This window comes from Podarcis muralis, chromosome 2 (genome assembly GCF_964188315.1).
Source record: "Podarcis muralis chromosome 2, rPodMur119.hap1.1, whole genome shotgun sequence".
Classification (NCBI taxonomy): Eukaryota; Metazoa; Chordata; class Lepidosauria; order Squamata; family Lacertidae; genus Podarcis; species Podarcis muralis.
The window spans coordinates 36,228,325-36,251,437 of NC_135656.1; the positions used below are offsets into that span (position 1 = coordinate 36,228,325).

Below are 23,113 nucleotides of genomic sequence, written 5' to 3' on the forward strand. Positions count from 1 at the left end.
ATTACAGCAAGGGTGGCTAACCCATAGCTCTCCACATGCTGCTGAACTACAAGTCCCAACCCCTCTCCTGATGGAAGTTGTGGTTCAGCACCATGTGGCGGACCAAAAGGTTCCTGACACCTGATTTACAGGTTAGAAATTTAGCATCCCCTATCTTGATCATCTGTCCTGCTCTCCACTTCCTGGACTCCACCAGCTTCATAGTGCAGGTAGGTGGTGCTCTTTTTGAATGCTCTCTTGCACAGTTATTTATTTATTTGACTTGTATAAAAGCCTCCCTATCTGTAGAAAACTAGGGGGAACGGTTCTAAGACAGGCCTTCTTCCTTCCGAAAATGTGTTTCTTGCCAATGCTACTGTAAACGTGGCTCTGGTGAATTTCAGAAGCCAAAGGTGGAGCATAATGGAAGCTCCTTGATAAGAAGTACGATTTATGCAAAAGTTAACAATTCGCGAATTACGCAATTAAAAAATAAATAAATTAGCAGACGTGACCCTATGCCAAAACAAATTAACAATATAATATTGTTCCTTAAGCTTCAAAGAAGGGGAAGAGCACGGGAGCAGAATACGCCCAGAACTTTCCCACCACCTGCAACATTTTCTGAGCCAAGCTGCAGCCACAAAGAGGTTTTCTTTGACACTTTAATAGGGCCCGAACAACTTGATTCAGGTGAGCAGTAAAGTAAAAGACAGATTGTTGGTAGTTATACAGTGTTGCCATCAGACCTGTTATCTTTGCGGCCGGATTTTCCTTGATTGACAGCATTGCAACTACTTCCCTGCTTGGACTTCTTCACCCCACGCAAGGAATTTTACACCACACGGACACAGAAATATCAATAGATTGTGGCTTTATTGAGAGGGTTGTCTTGCCTCTGTCATCGTATGTGCACGCCTTCGTATTTACATTTAAATACAACATGTTAATAAGCAGTCTCTACTCTGTTAAACATTTTGCGTGTAGTGTTGCCTTAACAGTCGTCTTTGCTGTCAGTCCCTGAGTTTACCCTGAGAGAAACCCAGCTTACAGAAACAGTCCCAAATGCACTTTTCTTGGCACAGCATTATTTATTTATTTTAACCGGAGAGTTAGACACGCAACCTTGCACCTCACCCACAGGGGAGGGATGGCTCCGTATCAATGCTATAATTTTCCTGCTTATCCCTGCTTCCGCACAAAACCAGGGGGAACTCTTGCGAGGCAGCCAACTAGGCCAGCCCTGGCCCACTTGAAAGGGGTCCAGGAGTCAGAGCTGGTGCTCAGGAGTGTGGATGGTGGAGCTGTAGTTTTTCACCGTGATGGAGATCTTCCTGTAAACACAAAAGTTCTGCCTGGCTCTTTTGTCCAGTGCTGACTGTGGGGCGAATTTACCAGTGACAGCATTTCCCATCTCTTCAACTAGCAGAGGAGATATTTTTGCGCGATCCGCCCGGAACTTAAACTAAACAGCCAGACTGGAGGAGGAAATCTGGAAGCAGGCTTTAGGAAAGGGAGTTGAGCTGTGTCACTGAGGAAAAGAGCCATTATCATAAAATAAGACACTGGCGAGTGGAGTGTGTATGCTCAGCACCCACATGAAGAAAGTAGCTGGTAGCCTGAGTAGTGCAAGAACACGAACTTGTGTGAAAGGTGGAAGACCCAATCATTCTTGCCCGCAACAATTACTGTTGCTTAAAAAATCCCCTTGTAGGTTCCTATTTCACAGTACTGTCCGTTAATGTGGGCCAATAACATTGCATGAGCTGAATGCTTGTTGTGTAGGGCCTTTTTTCTGAACAGGAGAGCTGTTCTGAGTTACGGAGCAAAGTTTTGTGGCTGCACCGAGGCCACGGCAAACACAAGCGCGCTCCAGCCCTTGTGCCCCATTTCACGACGAGTTTTGCCGGGCAGCTCCTAACAGGAAGAGGCGAAGAGTGGGGCGACTTCAAGAACAGCCATTTTGTTAGGTGAGGCCAATGTTCCAGGAAGACCAATGCTGGCTGGAAACATCACCGGAAGTGTGAGAGACGCTTGCAGAGCTGGGACTGTTGCCACTTTGTCACAGCAGGATCATGACTGCCGTTGCAGCTCCCAACTTTGCTGGGCCTTCCTTTTAGCATGGATTAGTACAGTGCAATTTGCTCTTTACCGTAGCCCATGGAGATGATTTCTCCACAGGCTGGCTGATGCAGGACTTCCTTTGGCACATTTGGAAGCTGCCGCTTTTCAGTTTCGTTGCTGACCTAAAAGAGAGGAAGGGCTACCCAGGATCCACCTGAAGGATGGAAATCAGGAGAAGCTACCCTCTCCCTTTCCATGCCCATGCGCCCACGCTGCCTTCACCGTTGATACAGCTTCATGATACCAGTCCGGTGCAAGCTCTTCCACAGCTCAGCTTCCAGCAGCATATCGTGGTTGGCATAGAAGACCAACGGCTTCTTCTCCTGCTCAAAGTAGTGGTCGGAGAATGCCCTGTAGTTGTCGGTGATGAAACCATAGGCACTGACCTGTGGGAGGGGAAGAAGCAGAGGAGGAGGATGACTTAGGGATGGGCGTAGACCTGAGGCCCAACCTCCCAGGCCTTGTCTGCCACCCCACCCTTGCCACGCACAGTGCCAAGCCACTTAAAATCTAGTTCCGAGGGCCTTCTGGCGGTTCCCTCACTGCGAGAAGTGAGGTGACAGGGAGCCAAGCATAGGGCCTTCTCGGTAGTCGCTCTCCCATCAGATGTCAAGGAGATAAAGAACTACACAACTTCTGAAGGCAGTCCTGTATCAGGAAGTTTTTAATGCTTGGCATTTTATTATGTTTTTATATTCTGCTGGAAGCTGCCCAGAGTGGCTGGGGCAAACCAGTCAAATGGGCGGGGCACAAATAATAAAATTATTATTATTATTATTATTCGGCACCTAACGGTGTGCTTGCGCTTTCAGATGACCCATGAAAGTTGCCCCTTTTCTCCATGCAGAGACAGAGAAGTTCTAGCTGCAGGTGGAACAAGCACATCTTGTTGGGAGGAAATTGATTATGTTCCCCGTTGGTGCTAGGTGTGTGAGAGTCATCTTCTCCCCTTTCCACGCAGTGTGAAGTCACCGTCACAACTTGTCTTAGGTCTCCACCCCCTGATGCTGAATTTATCAGCTGCTGGAAAAGTTAACGGTATAAAGACTCTTACCTGATCACAGGTATGAAGAGCTGTTAGAAGCATCAAGGCTCCAGTGCTGGGCATGTAGAGATGTCCATACTGGCTGTTTATTATTTCTGACCTTAAAAACCTGTAAACAGAAGAGGACCACAGGAGGGAAGTTTACAGGTTGTTAACAAAAAAAGAAGTTTTTAACTAATTGGCTGTGTCAGGTGCGAACAATGGGCCATATAAGAATCTGGCCATCAGAAAGATTTCAAACGTCCAGCCTATTCTTCTCCCTGACATACTAGCATTCCACATACAGGGAATTTTTGCCCATTGGTGTTGGCTCTCACATGATACAAAATGGAATTAAAGGCAAGATTCCTGCACAAATCCCCAGAAATTGTGCATCAGTCTTCCACCCAAATTACTCAGGTGACTCACAGTTCCCTCTATCCCTTCTGCCAGCCAGAGATTCAAACACCATCGACAAAGAAAGGCAATCAGAATTCTACTACATATGTATGTAAAAGTTAGGGGAAGAGGACTGTTATTATGATTATTTTACTATTAGGCTGCTTGTCAGTATGGTTTTTACTATGTTTTTATTATGTTTTTATCATTGATGTTTGGTAATTTGTTTTTAATGCTGTACACCGCCCTGAGATCTTTTGAGGTATATATATTGAATAATGAAAACAAACAAACAAACAAATGGTCAGTGGTGGGGAATCTTTGACCTGCTGGTCTAGTTAGACCTGGCAGAGTCCTAATTTGGCCTAATTTCCCCAAAGCTACACCCACCCACAGATGACGTCAGCTGCTGGGCCAGTAAAGAAACGACTGCAAAGGAAATGGTTCAGAAGCCTTCGAGTGCATGCTCAATTGCTCCCTGATAAGTGGGGATTGTACCCATGTCTTTTCAATCTGGCTCCAAACACAAGCCCCACTGGGATTCTTTCCACTCAAACTCCCAATCTGCACTCCAGAGTGAAGCCAATCCCTGCCAAATGCAGGCATGAAGTTGGTAGTGATTAGCTGACTGACGGTGACTTCAAGCCAAGCTAGAATTGGCTACATTCTCGAGTTTCCAATCAGGATCTCTGGAATGGGGCCAATCCCTGCTGAAAGTGGGGCTTGCAGAGAGCTCAGGATCTAGCCCACTGAGCTGAAAATGTTCCCACCCCGGATGTGTTTCATGTGATAATATGTGGGTTCCCCTCACTCCCACTGACATGATACAAGTAGTACATATATTGCTATTCGGTAATGTCCAATTAAGTAATACTCAGAGTGGACCCACTGAAATCAATGTGCTTATGTCTACTGATTTCAATGGACCTACTCTTAGCATGACTTAAGTTGGATATCACCCACTGTGAATATATGAAGGCTGGGAAAGCCATAAATCTCCAGATGTTGCTGGACTCCAGCTCCCATCAACCCCAGCTCCAACATGGCCAATGCACAAGGATAAAAGGAGTTGTACTCCACCAACAGTGGTCGTGTCCCGCTAAAAAGCAGGCCTTGCTGTGGTGTTCAAAGTCTCAAAACATTACCTCTCTGTTAGGTAATGCACAAATTCAGGGTGCAGCAACTTGAACTTTCCTGCAGATGCCTCAGATCCAAAATATTGTTGTGGCCTGTGGAAATAGAGCAAATAAAAATAGTTTTGTTGCATGACAACAATTTGACAGCGCTGAACTGATCCTGTGACTGGGGGAGAAAAACAATACATAAAGCAGAAAAATTGTACCATTTGTCAAGCGCCACGATGCCCGATAAAAATACTAAAAATGGATGGCGTAAAAATTAAATAACTCTCCAGAAATCTGGAAGAGGAAATCCAAATGGGATTTGCAGAGGGAAATGGAACCCTTCTGCACCTGCTGCTGGATGAGGTCCAGGAGAAGGGATTTCTGCTTATTCCTCCTTCCCACCTGCTGTCCAGAGGCTGAGCTACTGAAATGGTGCTGAAAACCTTACATCTCCCTGCATGCCTCAAGCTTCCAGCCTACCAGTGTGGTGTAGTGGTTAAGAGCGGTAGACTCGTAATCTGGTGAACCGGGTTCGCGTCTCCGCTCCTCCACATGCAGCTGCTGGGTGACCTTGGGCTAGTCACACTTCTTTGAAGTCTCTCAGCCCCACTCACCTCACAGAGTGTTTGTTGTGGGGGAGGAAGGGAAAGGAGAATGTTAGCCGCTTTGAGACTCCTTCGGGTAGTGATAAAGTGGGATATCAAATCCAAACTCCTCCTCTTCTTCTACCCTGTGCTTGCCCCTCTTAGATCACTAATGTATGAAGAGTTCATGGAACGTGGGTGGGATTGAGCTTGCAGTATTGCCAGTCAGAGCTTTTAAAGCAATCAAGGGATTTTTTGTTGAGAAACACAGAGAAAGAGAGAGAAGAGGTCAGAGAGTTGCAGGAAATTGTAGAAAAGAAACCGGAAAGGTAAAATAAAAGGTAAGCTCCAGCCACAGGCTTGCATCCATGCTTGCGCAAAGGAAGACCTCGTGCTTCTCGTTTGGACTCAAGCATCTCACCATGTGTCCTTGAACCCTAGATGCATGACTCTTACAAAGCATCGAAAGAGAAAGCATGAGATCAGTTGAGCTTCCTCCCAAGAGTTTCCATGAAACTTTAAAAGATTCTTCAGTGCTTATGAGAAACTCTGCAAGACCAGTGTCATACTACTGACATGGGAGTTCAATCTTAGGACTTCCACATGACATGGAATACAATCTCATGATACAATAGCTCTGGTTGGGTGTTCTGGAAGTGAGGCTATGTTGCACCTTCCACTGCCATCTGCGCATATTGTGCAAACATCTGAAAGGAGGGAGCTATCATGTGTCTACAGGCTTCCATGTGACCTAGGAACCATGAGCAACTGAGGTTCTACATCATGTAGAATCCTGTACCTACAACAACTCCCTCCCCACTTCAGACATTTGTGCTGGATGCGAAGATACCTAATTCAGTGCAGCCTTGCTTCCTGCTTGCAAATTCCCTTCAACCGTGAGTGGAATGCCTGAAAAATAGGGCTGGCATCACTGAAGACTGAAGGACTGGAGGAAGCACCTCTACAGTTGTGGAGACATACGCTACAACTGCACTATGATCCCCAGAAGTGTGATTTTGTGAGAACAAGATAGCACGATCATTTTTGGCAATGGGGTCTGGCTGCTTAAAAACCTATTTACTGCAGGGTTACCGGTAGCTTGCCGGCCTGAAAGGTGGCTCTCTGAGCTGCCTCAGTAGGAACTGGAAGCACAGAGACATTAAGGCTGAATAGAAAGCCGAGCTGATGTTCCTAGCTGAATCTGCTCTGGATGTCTCCAGGAGGACTGAATGCAAGGACAGAGAAGCAGATAAGGAGCACCTACTTACTCATCGCCCTTGTCATACCCGTCTGGGACCGGGGTGCCCAATATGGCAGATCTCAGCATGATATAATCTCGTAGATCTGAGGGGATGAAAATGTAGCGGATGTCCTGAAGCAAAAATAGGGGAGGAATGCAAAACACAGAATAGAAATTTAAGAATTGCACGTGGCACCCACAACAAAATGTTGCTGTATGGGTTCCAGGGTGTCAGCCAGCCATATAAAGACTCTTTTCCAGATACTCCATCCATTCCTGGCTCCTGGTTTTCCATTCCCACTCACCTTTGAAGAACAGATAAGATTATCGATGTACGTACCTTGCCCTGTGGTATCTGCGTGAAGCCATATTCTGCATAAGCAATGAGGGAATTCTTCATGGTGTTTACTGTGAAACCATAGAAGGAGATTTTTGTCCCAACATCTTCCTCGAAGCCTTTGATCACTGCCCCATTAAGCCTGTAAGGGGTATTTTCAGACATACATAGGTGTTAACCAGAAGAAACAACAGATTGAAGATTTTATTTTTGTTTGGCAAGCTCTCCGACAGGGGTTTTGGGGAAGCTTTTTACACCTATACCCATCCACAAATTGGATTTGGGTCCCTCCTTAAGAGGAAGGGATGCCGACCCCATTGTACCTGAAGACGAAGTCATGAGCATCTATCTCCTTGCCTTGACGAGAGCCGTTCAGAATCCCACCGTTCCCAACCACAGCACAGCGGCTGCAGCCATCAGGGAGCCCGGTCTTGCTGAAGAGCCTACCGCTGGCAGAGTCATTGAGGAGCTGCACGGTGGATGCAATTGCTGCCAATCAGAACACATAGATGCACATCAGGAGGAGGGCGGTACCAAGCACAAAAGGCTGATGGATGTGTTCCCTCTCTGCCACCCCAATGACTGCTTGTGTCATTCTTTGCTACCAGCCACTTTGGGCAAAGTGGATACAGAAGGAACTATGAATCGCAGAAACTGACTAGTTCAAAACAAATGATACGAGCTAGTTTGTTTAGGGTGCACTACATCAGACAATTGAACATGATGAGCTTCTGATCTGTTTGACTTCCACAGACCCCTGAAACATCCATGAATTGAATTTTGGAACAGCTTGATATACATAGTATGTTGAGGATGTCTTAACGCTATCTCCACCAAATAAAACATTGCTTACTTATTTCCCCAGCATAAAGCAGCTTTTGGGGTGGGGGTTCTTTTGTTCAAAATAAATGAGTAACAGTTCATGATGAATCAATTGAGAACTTGCAGCAAGTTGATTAATGGCTTTGAGTCATTGTTTTGAATAACTCATTTTGTGGTAGCTCAAACTCCTGCAGATAATAGAGATGAAGCGTTTGTTTGAGGTGCTTTAGTTCCTTCTCTTCCCCCTTCTTCCAGATGGAGCTCCCCACTTTTTCCTCTCAGTGATACCGTCAGGGCAGGACTACGTGGGCAGAAGGCACAGGACCCCACTCAGCAGGAGAAGCCTTCAAATGCAGCAGAGTGGGTGTCCATTTTGAAGTAATACAAACCACCGTCTAAGGCAAGGGTGGAGAACCCACATAAAATGTGGGTTCCTCTCACTCCTACCTGTCCCACCAACATGAAACATGCAAGTAGGGCATAAACTGGGTCTCACCCTAGAGGCCAGACACTGAGGTCCAGCTCCAAGGGTCTTCTGGTGGTTCCCTGACTGCAGGAAGTGAGGTTACAGGGAACAGGCAGAGGGCCTTCTTGGTAGTGGTGCCTGCCCTGTGGAATGCCCTCCCATCAGATGTCAAGGAAATAAACAACAATCTGGCTTTTAGAAGACATCTGGAGGCAGCCCAGTTTAGGGAAGTTTTTAATGTTTGATGTTTTATCATGTTTTTTATATTCTGTTGGGAGCCACCCAGAGTGGCTGGGGAAGCCCAGTCAGACAGGGGGGGTATTATTATTATTATTATTATTATTATTATTATTAATAATAATAATATACACATAGTGGACCCACTGAACTTAAGTTGACTGATTTCGGTGAGTCGGCTCTGAGCATGACTTAAATTGGATGACATCCATTGAACAGCTGCAACACTCCAAATGTTGCTGCACTCCAACTCTCAACAGCCCCACCCAGAGTCCAAAATTGCTTAAATGCACCACAGTTCCCCATGCTACCGGTTACAGAATGGGGTGCAGGGAGCTGGGGAACCCCAGGAAAGGTCCTTTGCCAACGTGGCTTCTGTGCTGAACTCATCTCAAGGCAGAAGCTTTCACACTTCCAAAAACTCTCTGCAGCCAGTTTCCCCACTACGCTGCTTCTTTGATTTGAAGCATGTCCCACATTCGCTTCCAGTTAAGAGATTCAGGACATCAGCTGGCCAGGCAGACAGCGTGCCTGGCAAGAAAAGGAAGAGTGGGCAATGTGGTAGGAAGTGAGATAATTCCCAAAGCCAATGTCCACAAGCAGCAGCAGCAGCGACAACAATGGAGTAGATTGTGCCAAATACTTTTGGTTCAAGTTAATCATCACAAAGACACTGGGATCTTTTATTTGGGCAAATGTCACAAGGCGTTGATACCAGCGTTTTCAAAGGCTTCCTCTCCCTTCAGATCTAAGTCTTTAAAGAGATGCCAGAGCCTGTGTGAAGCCCTCCGTCAAAATGACGACACTTGCAAACATTGGGACATTGCTGAGAAAGTAGAACGTTGAAAATTCATTTGGGTTTGAGCAGCTGATAGATGAAGAAAGACTCTCTTTTCCTTTTCTTCCGCTACCTATTTCCCCATGTCCTTCAGTTGTTGCTGATTCAGAGAAGGCACCTTTTTTATATAGGAAGCTCACTGAATACATACAGAACGAGCAGAGAGGAAGGATGCTTCTTTTGGGTCACATAAATTGTGAACAACGTCACTCCTCAACATCTGATCAGGGGAAGTATATCATTCCTGATAAGGATCAGTCACCCCCTTCCTCATCACCTCAGTCTGGATCAGGCAACCTGGATATCTGATGTACTCCACTGGCTGTGGGGCAACTCCCATGTGGGAAGCACCAAGAAGTAGCAGTGGCATGTGGGCATAAAGAGGAAAAGAGATTCTGGGTGCAGCTGCAGATAAGATGTGCAGAAACTACAGGCTGATCCTGGGCTTTAGAGCCTTTAGGTGGGCAAATGCTTGGCATGGCTCTGCCCTCTCTCTCCAAGTCAACAACAGTGATTCAGCTGTCAGGAAGCGAGGGAAACACTGCCAACCTGCCCCGCTGGCCATTACTGGGTTACATGAGAAATCAGGGATAGGGGACCATTTCAGCCCAATGGACCAGATCTTTATTTCTCAGGGCCAACTTTGACAGCTGGGTTGAAGAGAAGGGACTGTTTTCTTTTGGGGCAGGAATGTGTGTTTTTTTAGAAGCCCACCTATGTTATCAAATCGTTCAGCACATGGAAATTCTCGGCATAGAAATAAACACAGATCAAAATGTAAAAATGTATGATTAGGCAGAAAGGGGTTAAGGCACGAGCCATGGCTGATTGTGAATGAGGAGCACATGTGAGCGGCACGCCCTGCCTTATCACTCCTCCCCTAGCACAAGTGGAGCGAAGAATCATGAGCCACGACCTTACTATGCCATGCAAACTTAATGCTCGTGGTTTATTTCTCTCAAACAAACCATGACGGGGAAGCAAAAGAACAAAACATTGGCTTCAGATACTGCTTTGTTTGGAGACAAACACCTGGCTTAGAGGTCCCAGCAAGGCAAAGGTCATGATGTGTTGCTCATGCCAGGGGATGAGTGAAGCGGGAGCGATTTGGCAGCAAGCTTTTATGGCTTACCGTGTTGTCCAAACATGGCTGCTGAGGTTATGAGTACCAGCATCAATTAATGGAGTGTGCCAAGCACAAGGCCCCAAGAAAGGATGTATTCCTGCTTCATGTGTTCTATTACCATCTGGTAGGCACTGGATGGTATGAAGTTCCCTGGGCATTACAAAAAATTGCCATGGGCAATCGCTTGTTCGCACCAAGATTGGCTCATGTGTATTTATGCCACCGACACCTCCTGGAGCAGAGCAGTGTGAGCCCAGTTTAGAGCTAGGGTAATTAGATCACAGTGCATGCATACAATGTAGCATACAACAGAGTAGCCCTCTAGAGCTATGTCCCCAGCCCATTACCTGAATATGACAAGCCACGCCAGCCGTAGGGGACTTTGTGCTCTTTTAGCTTCTCCCAGGTCTCCGGGGTGAAGTGCTGCTTCTCCATCAGCACCGGGATGCCAAAATCAAACTGCTTCCTCATCGTTGGGTCCACCTTTACTTTGGACTTCAGTGAGTGGGCACACAAACCGGACTGAGAAAGGCTTGGCGTGAGCAAATCCTAAAGCGGTAGAAGTTAACACCAATCAATATTTCTTTGGAATGTTTACTTAGGTAGGTCACAGAGAAGTCTGGCAAAGAACATAGAACAACCTTAACAAAGCCCCAAATTATATACAGGAGTTTTCGGTTACAACACTATAAACACATGTTCATTGATGAAAATGTTGCAATGCTGCGAACATTCCTGCACTCAGAAAACTCAAATGCTGAGATCAGGGGCGATTTTGCCAAATCAAGCAAAGAAGCAGAACTTGAAAGAGCCTGTTGACACCTTTGGTTCTTGCCCAATGGCAGTGACAGAATCACAACAGACCACTGAACCCAAAGGGGAGGAAATGGTAGTTGGAGCAACGCTGTACAGGGGTTTGGGCTACACCCTCTGGGTTTGCTTAGCCTGATCAGCTGTGCTAAACGTTGTGTGGGATGAAGCCACGCAGGCGACTGGAACAGCCCCAGTGGGACAGATGGGAAGTCAGGTGTGCTGAATCAGTGCTTCTGATCTCTTAACAGTTTTTCTGTGTCCTGAGAAGGGGTTGCTGGATTTCTGTTGTCTGTTAAAACTTCCAGTGGGCAGCAGCTATCAGGTCACTAGTCCAGGGAATTATGCCTGTACAGTACTGAAGGTACATTGTTTAATTAGTTGACTGTTAAGGGTTGATGCTGCTCAGGACTAAACAAATGTTCCGCCCACACAGACACAACCCACTTGTGTAGCAGTTTTGCTTTGCTTTGCCCTTTCTTTGGGGTCAGCTCTTTCCTGCATCCCATAACACTTGATGGTACAGGAAAGAAGGGACCGTATGACTTATTTTCAAGCTGCACTGAATACTGAACAAAGAAATGGTGGGGTGGGGGCAAGAATCAGGGTTTAGGGAACCGTTTTTCTCTCCTCCTTGTGGGTCAGAGGAGAAAGCCTAAGATTTGTGGTTCTTCCTCCTTTGTTGTGACTCATGAAAGGAAAAAAATACATGTCCTGGAATGTGGGATTGGAGATCAGTGCTTTTCTACTTCTCGGCAACTCTGTAAAATAGCATTCCATACCATCGTACAAGTCAGATAATTTAGAGCACTAAACGAAGCATTCCAAATTTACTTCTATGGAGCTTAAAGCCAGATGTTAAACAGCAGCGAAGAATCGTATTCCTCGCTCCCACTGTTTGATGCATTTGCACTGGCTATGTAAATACGCTGCCCATGATTAAAAGCCTGCCATTAACATCAAAGGCAGATTCACACGGGCTGCACGGATGACATCTGCTGCTAGACGGATGATTTGAATGTCAAAATTTGAATTCCAATTTTGGGGGCCAAATACCAATTTTTAAAGTCAAATATGGATGGTATTTGAGTTCTGATGAGAACGTCCAAGGCAAGCATCAGAATCCAAATATTGTGCAGCAGAGTCAACCTAAGCACACTCGTGGCTGGGTTGTTGTTTTTTTTAATTAAAAAAAATATTCAACTCATAGCCAGAAACATTTGCAGAAATTCTGATTTTATTTATTTTTACGGGATACCTTTTCAGATGCCACTCTTGCACAATGACCCTCAAAGTGGCCTACAATAAAAATAAAGTGAAGCAGCAGCCAAATTCTCTGATCATTTCTGTGATCGCAAGGGATGGCGTGAGGATAAGGATACTGCTGGCTGTGGGTCAGAGTGAAAAAAGCATTAACCAGGGGAAGTGATATCCCCTTAGGAAAGGATCCGACAGATGGAGGAATGGGTTCTTTTCAGACAAAGTTACTGGACAATACAGTTGTTCTCCATTTACTGTGCGCATTTCAAGGCTCCATGTTTCTGGAGCCCTCTCCCCAAGGAAGTACACATGGCCTCACCTTTGTTACCTTTGCAATATACCTTTTCAAAGAAGAAGAAGAAGAAGAAAAAGGTTGCAGACTGTGTTTACCAAGCAGTGTTGTGCTGGGCTTTTAAACAGCTGTTGTGCGTATTTAGTTCTTTCACTGGTTTGTTTCATAAATCTATTTTTTTTAAAGCATTCTGCCTTGAAAGGCAGAATGTAAATAAGATACATGAGATAGACATCCCTGCAGATTTTGCATCACTTCTCGGCAATTGCCTTTTCCTTGCAAATTACTGTATAATGCTAAATTGACCAGGAAAACGTAATATCTAGGTTCAAAATCTACTTAAAGCATACTAGGAGATTTGGGGCATGTCACTGATGCCTTGCAGTAACCCTTTCTTCTCTCTCTCTCTCTCTCTCTGTGTGTGTGTGTGTGTGTGTGAGAGAGAGAGAGAGAGAGAGAGAGAGAGAGAGAGAGAGAGAGAGAAACTGAGCAAAGCATCCTAAAGTATTTTGTTTATTATGTTGAATTCAGACTTAAGTCTTATTCAGAGTAGATCCATTGAATTCAATGGGATTTAAATTAGTCACAACTAAGACTAGCTCTGTATTTTATCATTATAAATTCTAAACTATTACACACACACACATGCATTATATGAATATGCTATTCATTTCTCTGTTTAGTCTTAAGATATCATAACCAAATTCTGCATGATGGTTCCCAAGATCAAGGAAAAGGTTTTCATCTGGGGACATCAGAATGCCATTTTGAATTGAGCTGGCAGACTGAGCCTTTCAAAGCTTCACTGATTTTAACCAATGATTGCAAACCTGTGCTGATTTGTTGTTGCTGTTGCTCCTTAGAAACCCCAAAGATTGCCAGGTATGAGGTATTCAAATCCTGTGGATTTCAGTGGGCCTGCTCTAAGTGTTAATTGAGTGAGACCATCAACTGATAAATTTTCACAGCATGCAACCCTTTTTCACTAAGCACACCTGACGCTAGGGCACTCTGTGGCTTAGAAGTCCAGAATTTCCTTTTCAGAGGTTGTTCCTCTTGGTTGTAAACTAGCAAGCAAGAAAGTGGGGGATATACCTGTATTTGTGCCATGCCTGTTCCAGAGATATGTGGTCAACCTCTCTAACTCTGAATTAGAAACAAGTGTTGTGGAAGATTAACTCTTACGATGTGAGCCTTGAATAGCAGAGAGTAAATAGTTTTGTCTTTATTTAGTTTTTAATGTTTGATGTTTTGCTATGTTTTATATGTGCTGTAAGCCCATTATGATGATGATGTCTGGGTGCTGAACCGCTTTTGGGAAAGGGACAAAGGGCAAGGAAGTCCTTAGAATGAAGGATGGACTTGTTACCTTCTCCTTGGGATGATTAAGAATTCCTCTCTCAGATGAATTTTTGGTTGGGTTCCCCCTAGAACGAAAACAGCAGGAAAAGGAGACTGACTTTCACGCACAAACATTTGTTCACTGTATACTGAGATGCCTTCACTATCCAACAACCCTTTCTAAGGGTTTGCTCAATGTCCAGTGATTTAGATATGAAATCTAGACCCTTTTAGGGGACGCGGGTGGCGCTGTGGGTAAAACCTCAGTGCCTAGGACTTGCCGATCGTATGGTCGGCGGTTCGAATCCCCGCGGCGGGGTGCGCTCCCGTCGTTCGGTCCCAGCGCCTGCCAACCTAGCAGTTCGAAAGCAGCTCCGGGTGCAAGTAGATAAATAGGGACCGCTTACCAGCGGGAAGGTAAACGGCGTTCCGTGTGCTGCGCTGGCTCGCCAGATGCAGCTTGTCACGCTGGCAACGTGACCCAGAAGTGTCTGCGGACAGCGCTGGCTCCCGGCCTATAGAGTGAGATGAGCCCACAACCCTAGAGTCTGGCAAGACTGGCCCGTACGGGCAGGGGTACCTTTACCTTTACTTTAGACCCTTTTATAGCCATGGGATAGTTACAGATTGATGAACCTGTTGTACTGGGTCTGTCCCATTGCCATCTAGCCCACAGGAAGCATTAAAGAGCATATATCAGCATTGAAGTGCACTTATGAAGATGAAACCTGTGATACTGTTTGCCTGGTGTGACGATCAGAATGTTCAGTTGCTCAAGGAACTAAACACTTGGTAGTTGTAATTCTATGAGGAAAGGGGAAGTTGTCAGCATGGCTGGAATTAAAAGGTTGCATGTGGCAGGTTAGGAATAGGGAAGGAAACCTGGATGTTGGGAAATCAAGGGCCAGGGAGTCCAAAGACAAGAAAGATGAAGGAAGGAAAGGTGCAGGGCAAACCATGGAATATGAAAGACAAAACTGGGAAGAGGGGGCTAGGGCTGCAAACTATTGTCAGAAGGGAAGTGGGCAAGCCTAGGACACTGGGGAACTGTGGGTCAAGGAATCAAGAGGGTTATTAGCCAACATGGTGCCCTCAGAACCCTCTGGGCTACACCCCCCAGAAGCTCCAGCCTAAATCCTGACAGCGCAAATCTGCTAGCTGTGACTTATCTCGGCCCTGACATCCCTCTGGGGGCAAGAAGGACCCAGAAGAAGTGGGTGACTGAATCAAATGCATTGATTTTAAGTAACCACCCAATTGTCTGGCAACATTTCTGTGAGGAAGGGTTCACTCCAGCCTCACTCACCTCTTTGTCATGCTTTCTCTGGGCAGACTGTGGTTCCTGACATCTTGGGGAATTTCTGCTTGCGCTGGCCCCAGTGTCTCCTGCTGCAACAGTCTGGAATACAGAAACAGAAGCAGGTGGAGAAGTTATGCATGGAGTTCTCATTTCATGCCAGCGTTCCTATAGGTTCCGCCTCCAGAGACATCCATTTTATTCCACATTCGTGCTTATTTGTGCCCGTGACGCTACTGGATCAGTCACACACAATCCCACTATCAATACAGTTTGCATTTCTAAATGTTTTGGGATGGTTTGCATGAAACAGTCCATGCATATCCCATAACCTCCTGCTGAAATCCCATAACCTTTTATCCCACAAATGTTCTGGATTATTTTTGTCCTAGGTTTGTTGTACCGTAACCCCTACAGACAGCAATGACCACCTCCTAGTAGAGCAGAAATAAAACTGCTAGCACATTTGCAAAGCTAAGCAGGGTCCATTATGGGTTTCAAATTGGATGGGGGACCATGTGTAGAGATTGCTGAATAGCAGGGGGTTGGGCTAGATGACCCTCAGGGTCCCTTCGAATTCTATGATAGCACTGGGGAAGCATTGCAGAACAAACTCAAGCAGGATAAATCCACCACTAACGCACTTATTATTGTGTCAAGGACGCGTTGCAAAGTGTGCCTGCAAAAACTCCAGTCTGGAGAGGCCCTCAATCTGAGCTGCCACGTAGCTCAGCTTTTAGATCTTGCAAACTTTGTGTGACTTTAGCTCTGAGGTATGTAGCTGTCAGTATTTAGCAAAACTCCTGAATTAACTCATAATTTAGATGCTGAGGAATAACGTGTTCCACCATAAAGCATGGCAGCATGAAGCAATCCCTTCCCCCCCCAGTCTTTGCACAAGACCTTAACGATACGATGAATTTAGATCTTAGAACACCAGTGCTGGTTTCCTTGTTTTTACAATCCAGGTGAAGTAGAAACAAGTATGGAGAACGTGGAGTTCAAGTATAAGCACATTAAAAACAACAACAACAACAACAACAACACATTCTCTACTGGACTTCCCGGGGCTTGTAGGGATCCCAGTTTGCTCAAACTTGGCCTGAGTTGGTAAAAGGATCCACAAAGAAGGAGCAAAAGGCATTTGGGGGGCGGGGCGGGGGGAGCAAGGGCATAAGGACACGTTCCAACAAGATGCAGCAACTTGCAACGACAGAGTCTTGTGGTAAAACTGAAACCGGCCCATCCACATTTTCTTAGCTTGAACCGGTGTGATTTGGCAATCTTTTGCTTGGCTCAAGGCTGTTTCTCAACCATGCCTTTTGCAGAGGTGAGGTGGTTAGAGTGCCTCTCTATGGCTCTAATCCCCACTCCAGCAGTGAAGCACACTGGGCTTTTGAGAGGATAAAAAAGGAGGGAATGAGGATAAAATGGGGAGAGAATCAGAAACGCTGCCTTGAACTCCCTGGTAGTAAGGCAGAATATCTGTGTAACGAATGAACCAATGAATAAACAAATGTTATAAGAAAGATGCGTGGCAAACCTACATCTAATCAAACTTCTCTGCGCTGCCCAACTGCCTCATATTATTAGGCAAGGCAGGAACGTTGTTGACTTGAATGGCAAGCCAGACTTCTTCCTGTTCCTACAAGGCTTAGCGGGCCAGAGACAAATGAGACATGCTGGCCCTGATTCAGGGACATTCCTGCACAACAGCAGGCTGCCTGCCGGAGGCTGTGCAGGATGATCCCCCTCCTTCTCCCCATCAAAGAGATGATTAACGCTGTCAGCTTAGATTGGAACAGCCCTTAGACTTTGCCACACACAATCCGCGCATGGGAGATGTGAGCTGGCAACTCTCATCCTCTGCCTGGCATTGCATCTGTGGCAAAGGAACACAACACCTGCACAACGCCTGGTCAGGTGCTGGATCTGGGGATTTTGCATGCAGATCCGCTCCTCTGGATCTGAGTTCCCATACTTTGCCTTCAGTAGAATACCAAACTCCAAGGAGTGTGAATTTTTATGTCCAGCTGCTTAATATTGGTGTTAAGTATTCAAAGCCTCCTTTGTGGCTCTGGGCCACTAACAACAGGTGCGAATTAATGGCTCACATCAGTGCAGCAGATCACCTCAGCCATTTGGATCATGGAGGATGTCTGTTCAGGGCTATTAGCCATGATGGCTATGTTCCCTCTCCACTGTCAGAGGCACTATGCCTCCAAACACCAGTTGCTGAATACCAACCCTATTCATGCTCCCCAATATCACCAATTGGGAGAGTACTAATGCACGCAGGTCCTGCCTGTGGTTTTCCATAGGCCTCTGGTTGACCACAGTGAAAACAAGATGGCGGACTAGAAGGGCCATGGGCCTGATCCAGCAGGGGGGCTCTTATGATCTTATCAGTGTTGGTGCCAGGGGTCAGCACTCTTCTGCAGGGCCCCCACTTCCAATCTTTGGAGCCCCTTGGCCCCACTTCCCTGTTCACCTGCCTAACCCCTTTGACAATGCAAGTGGTGACTCGAGTGAGGAGACAGAGCAGCATGCTGTCCCTTGGGGTGGTTGTGAGGCTGCAGCCCAGAGAAAGAGGGCAAGCAAATGGAGGCAGCAGTGAGGAAGACATGCCCCCTCAAACCTGGAACCGACGCTGACTTGGATGGTCAGCTTGTATCAACCTGCAGGATAGGAGCAGGTTGACTGGGATGAGGAGGCAGGGAGAGCTGCTGCAAGAAATGGCTTTTGTTTTGTTTTGCCGTGGAGACTACCCCACCAACCTCAGTCTCCCCTCAGTCAGCCCCTCAACCCATACCCCTGGTGGCATTGCTTGTAACCCTTCTCTTCCTTAGGTTGTAGGTTGTATACATACATTCAAAGCGCATTCTTTCCCTCAAAGAATTATGGGCACTGTGGTTTGTTAAGGGTTGCTATGAATTGTAATTCTGTGAGGGGTAAACTACACTACCCATAATTCTTTGAGGGGAAGAACGTGCTTTAAGAGTGTCGTGTGTACACAGTCTTAGTCTCAGTGTTGCCCTTGAGGATGGGGACAAAACTAGAATTACCTGTCTCCGCCTGTCTCTCAAGGGCTGCGGTTGCATGCCCACTGTTGCTCTCCCTGCCACTCTCAATGGGCATCAGCCCCCGCTGTTTATTTTAAATCTGCTATGGTTGCCTCAGCGATCTCTAGAGAAACCATATTTGCATTTCTGAACGTTACTGTTTGTTACTATTTAAGGACTATTGTTGCTGCAAACCTAACACAGCCTGACCGTGTGTGCTTCTTTGCCTTGCAATAATTGCTCAACCAGTACATTTTTACATAAAGGGATTATTACAAAAAACGCAAGGAGTTTTCCAGTCCATGTTCTTTGGAAAGCAAATGGAACAACTCTCTAGCCTTCTCTCTTTGGAAAGCAAGAAGACCCCGTTAAAAGCAGTGGCTGTGAACATCTTTCACTATCGGGAAAACAAGAAGCACCATGTATATTTGGGAATCTTTAAAATCCAAAGGGTTGATCCAGCCAAACAGCCCAGTTAAATTTATTGTGGATAAGAAAACAGCTTCAGGATCCCATTTAGGATCTCCCTGCCCCATGCAGGAAGATCCTGACTATTAATCTGACTAACTTTATTCTGAAATAAAATCACTCACAGGTCCCAATCTGGAACATGCTTCTGGATCAGGTTCCTGTTTTCTGCTGGAAAATGCCCCTTCCCTGGCTGCTATTTGTTCCCGAAGGTGCTGTTGGCAGTAAACATCCCTTTGGGTTGCTGAAGTAGCAGCCATAAGATGAACAATTTGCAGTAGAAATCAGTGCAGGACTGACCCCAATCAAACCTGCAGTGCATTCCACACTGAGGCCCTGAAACTGGTTTTTTCTCCAAATGATAGTGGTCAGTTGAAGGATTATCATTATCATCATCATCATTATTATTTAAAGCAAGCATGCTACAGATCTAGAGGTGTCCATGAAGAAAAGAATTTCAAAGGAATTCTACTTGAATGATTTCAAAAGGAGGCATCAGTCTGAGATGCTGTATTACTTACTGAGCAAGGAATCTTGGCCGGAAAAAAGACAATGGCTTCATTTCCTACAACAGCATAACTCAGTTTTGCCAAGTTGATTGTACCTGTCACTGCTTCCTGTTAAGAAGCACTTGAGCTTGTTTTGAGCAACTGTAATTCAGGCACATCCAACCGGGTGCTGAATGTCGATCGCGGGATTAAATAAATTGGGCAATGACAACTCTGAGCACTCCCCTCTAAAAAAAGCTCAACAACTCTGGGGGCACTCCCCCCAAAATAAGCTCAACAACTCTAGGCAATGACAATGGGTAGATCACTGTCTTTTTTTATACCGGGAGTAGATCACAGTCTCTTGGGAGTTATCTGTACTTGTTGCATCTCATTGCTTCCAATGTCAATGCACTTTGCATGTGTATAAAAAGGACCCCTGACAGTTAAGTCCACTTGCAGAGCTCATCTCGCTTTACTGGTCGAAGAGCCGACGTTTGTCCGCAGCATGACTAAGCCGCTTCTGGCAAAACCAGAGCAGAGCACAGAAACGCCGTTTACCTTCCTGCCGGAGTGGTACCTATTTATATACTTGCACTTTGACATGCTTTCGAACTGCTAGGTTGGCAGGAGCAGGGACCGAGCAACAGGAGCTCACCCCGTCGTGGGGATTCGAACTGCCGACCTTCTGATCGGCAAGCCCAAGAGGCACAGTGGTTTAGACCACAGCGCCACCCACATCCCCTTGTATGTGTATACATACCTGCAATTGAAGATTAATATTACCATTCCTGAATCTGATGATGTGGCCTCTAGTCCACACAAGTTCCTGCTTATTTGTTAATCTTTAAAGTGTCACTTACCTGGGAGAAAGTCCCATTGAATGCAGTAGGCCTTACTGCTGAGTAAGCATGCATAGAAGAAGAAGAAGAAGAAGAAGAAGAAGAAGAAGAAGAAGAAGAAGAAGAGGAGGAGGAGGAGGAGGAGGAGGAGTTTGGATTTGATATCCCACTTTATCACTACCCTAGAGAGTCTCAAAGCGGCTAACAATCTCCTTTTCCCTTCCTCCCCCACAACAAACACTCTGTGAGGTGAGTGAGGCTGAGAGGCTTCAGAGAAGTGTGACTAGCCCAAGGTCACCCAGCAGCTGCATGTGGAGGAGCAGAGACGCGAACCCGGTTCCCCAGATTACGAGTCTACCGCTCTTAACCACTACACCAAACTAGGATTTGTTTTCACCTCTAGGTTGGTAAGATTTAAGCATGTGCTTCACTCCTATAGTGAAACAAATTGAACATCAAATGTGCTCAGGTATCACTGGATCATGCCATAGGTCTGGACAAATCAGCATATTTGCATGTGAAAACCATTATTTTACTGTACTTAAAGGAGCAAGTAGTTACAGAGTTATTGTAAAAAGTACAATGAATGAACAGGAAGCACTTTGAGCCTGCATACACACCATCGATTTAAAGGTTACTGGAAAATGCAGCACTGTGAGAAATAAACTACAGTTCCCAGTACATTTTTTTTTTAGGGGCAGGGACTGTGCTTTAAATGTATGGTGTGTATACAACCTGAAACTCTACATAAATATTATTATAAAATTATTTCTGAGACATGGGTCTCCCAGTCTAACTCAATTAAAGTACTGTACAAACATAGACATTAACAACTGTCACTTCTTATTCACAAGGACAGACAAATCTGTCAGTTTCAGATTCTCATTTTCCCCAAACTTCAGTTCAGTTCATTTTCACATCCATTTGCCATTTTCCCTTGAAAAAGTCCACATGAAGATTCACAGTTCACACACATTTCTTTCGATCTTTGTGTGCAATTTTGTCCAATATCGTTTTTGCAAGCAATTTCCCCAACTATGTTGCTTTGCATACTATTTCCATATAGTTGTGCACACTTTTTCATTGGATAACTGCAGCACAAAATTTGGGGAAATGAGAATTCTGAAGGGTATCTTATTAGTACAGGAAGTGTGAATTGGGTCATTAGTATCAACTTCGCCCCCATCCCTACTCAGAAGTAAATCCTATTGTATTCAACTGGGCTAATTCACAAATAAACTTGGGGTTGCAGCCACACAACCCCTAGCTTCTTCTTTTTGTTCCTACTTTGTTCCTACTTCTTCTTTTCCAGATGCCTCTTTTGTCTTGGATCTTACCCAGCCACTGGTAAACCTGAGGTCAGGCAACTTGGCTAAGCCCTTCTCAGTCAACAGCTCCACCTCCCTACATGCTAGATGGGTCATCTTGGAAGAAGAAGAAAGAGGCCCATTCATTGGGAAACAGAAGGTTGACTTCAAAGCAACTCTCACAGCAGCCTGCCCAAGTTTGTGTGGGTGGGGAAATCAATATCACCATCGTGTATCTGTGAAAAATGCTTTATTGTGGATTAGACAAGGCACATGTTGTTGAAGAGGCATTTACTGAAATATGAGCACTTGATGAGAGTATACTCGCCATCCTGGCTTGAACTTTCTGCAAGGCGTCGCCCCAGACCTGAACTGGCTTTAGGGTTAAGTTTTAATGCGCCTCTGCCTAGTTAACACCTGCTTCCTGTTTAACAGAGCCCATTGAAACTAAACATGGGCACAACTGGAAGACAGGCGTGTACTTCCTTGCAGTAATCTGGAGCTGCCACATTCACTGCAATGTGCAAATGAAGCTCCAAGCACAGACTGCCTTGTTCATTGCAACAGAGACAGCCAACCTACATGTACAAAGAATGGAAGCACAGATTTTCTCCCTCCAGAAAAAAGAATGGATTGGCTCTCTTTGTGTAGGTGTTTGTGTAGACCAGAGCTCCCACAACCATCAGGCATTGAGGAGCATGGCAAAATAATTTCGAGGGACCACAACGATCATCTAGTCCAACCCCCTGCAATGCAGAAATCTTCCACCCGGTGCGGGACTCAAACCCACGACCCTAAGATTAACAGTCTTGTGTTTTGCCAATTGAGCTATCCCTCAGCTGCCCCTTCTCCAAAAATGGATTTTAGGGGTGTATATAAAAAGAAACGTAGAATTACGAAAATAAATGATTCAATAAAATGAAGAGGAATAAAACTATCCAACCTGTGTGTGTGTTTTAGGTAAATAATAAAGTTGCAACCTGGCACCGAAAATAATAAACTGTTGGCATTGAAGTGCCAACCCAGTGAAGGTCATTTCTTTTGGGCATACAGTGGTACCTTGGGTTACATACGCTTCAGGTTAAATATGCTTCAGGTTACAGACTCCGCTAACCCAGAAATATTACCTCAGGTTAAGAACTTTGCTTCAGGATGAGAACAGAAATCGTGCTCCGGCGGCGTGGCGACAGCAGGAGGCCCCATTAGCTAAAGTGGTGCTTCAGGTTAAGAACAGTTTCAGGTTAAGAACGGACCTCCGGAACGAATTAAGTATTTAACCCGAGGTACCACTGTACACCAAATGTACTTTTCCTGTAAATGAAACAGACTTCCTCTGATGACTGGGTGCACAGGCATTAAGAATTCAAGCCATTTCCCCCCACAACTGAAGTCAATGGGGCTTGATGGATTTACAACCCCGTCCATCTAGATGGACAGGTCTGTGGCTTGGCGTTAATGAAAGGACTCCTGCCCTTTGCACAATAAGCCTTTCCAGGAAGGCCACCAAGAACCTTTCTCACAACAGAAAACACTTCTGTATCAAACCTATCCATTCTTAAGGAAATCAGCTCTGAGTGCTCACTAGAAGGACAGATCGTGAAGCTGAGGCTCCAATACTTTGGCTACCTCATGAGAAGAGAAGACTC

The 23,113-nt window shown here is 45.5% G+C and overlaps 1 protein-coding gene across 1 annotated transcript in view; it reads right to left on the reverse strand.

The window, feature by feature from the left end:
* Positions 1-1,802: 1,802 nt before the first annotated feature.
* The window catches only part of ST6GALNAC2 (ST6 N-acetylgalactosaminide alpha-2,6-sialyltransferase 2), a 34,934-nt gene continuing 13,623 nt past the window's right edge, over positions 1,803-23,113 (reverse strand). Inside the window, exons 2-10 of the mRNA XM_028717023.2 lie at positions 15,310-15,402; positions 14,032-14,089; positions 10,648-10,849; positions 7,135-7,300; positions 6,815-6,953; positions 6,503-6,606; positions 4,672-4,755; positions 3,158-3,257; positions 1,803-2,489 (exon numbers count right to left, since the gene is read on the reverse strand). Of these exons, the coding sequence (XP_028572856.2) occupies positions 2,322-2,489; positions 3,158-3,257; positions 4,672-4,755; positions 6,503-6,606; positions 6,815-6,953; positions 7,135-7,300; positions 10,648-10,849; positions 14,032-14,089; positions 15,310-15,402 (1,114 nt within the window). The 3' untranslated portion in view covers positions 1,803-2,321. The remainder of the gene's footprint in view (positions 2,490-3,157; positions 3,258-4,671; positions 4,756-6,502; positions 6,607-6,814; positions 6,954-7,134; positions 7,301-10,647; positions 10,850-14,031; positions 14,090-15,309; positions 15,403-23,113) is intronic.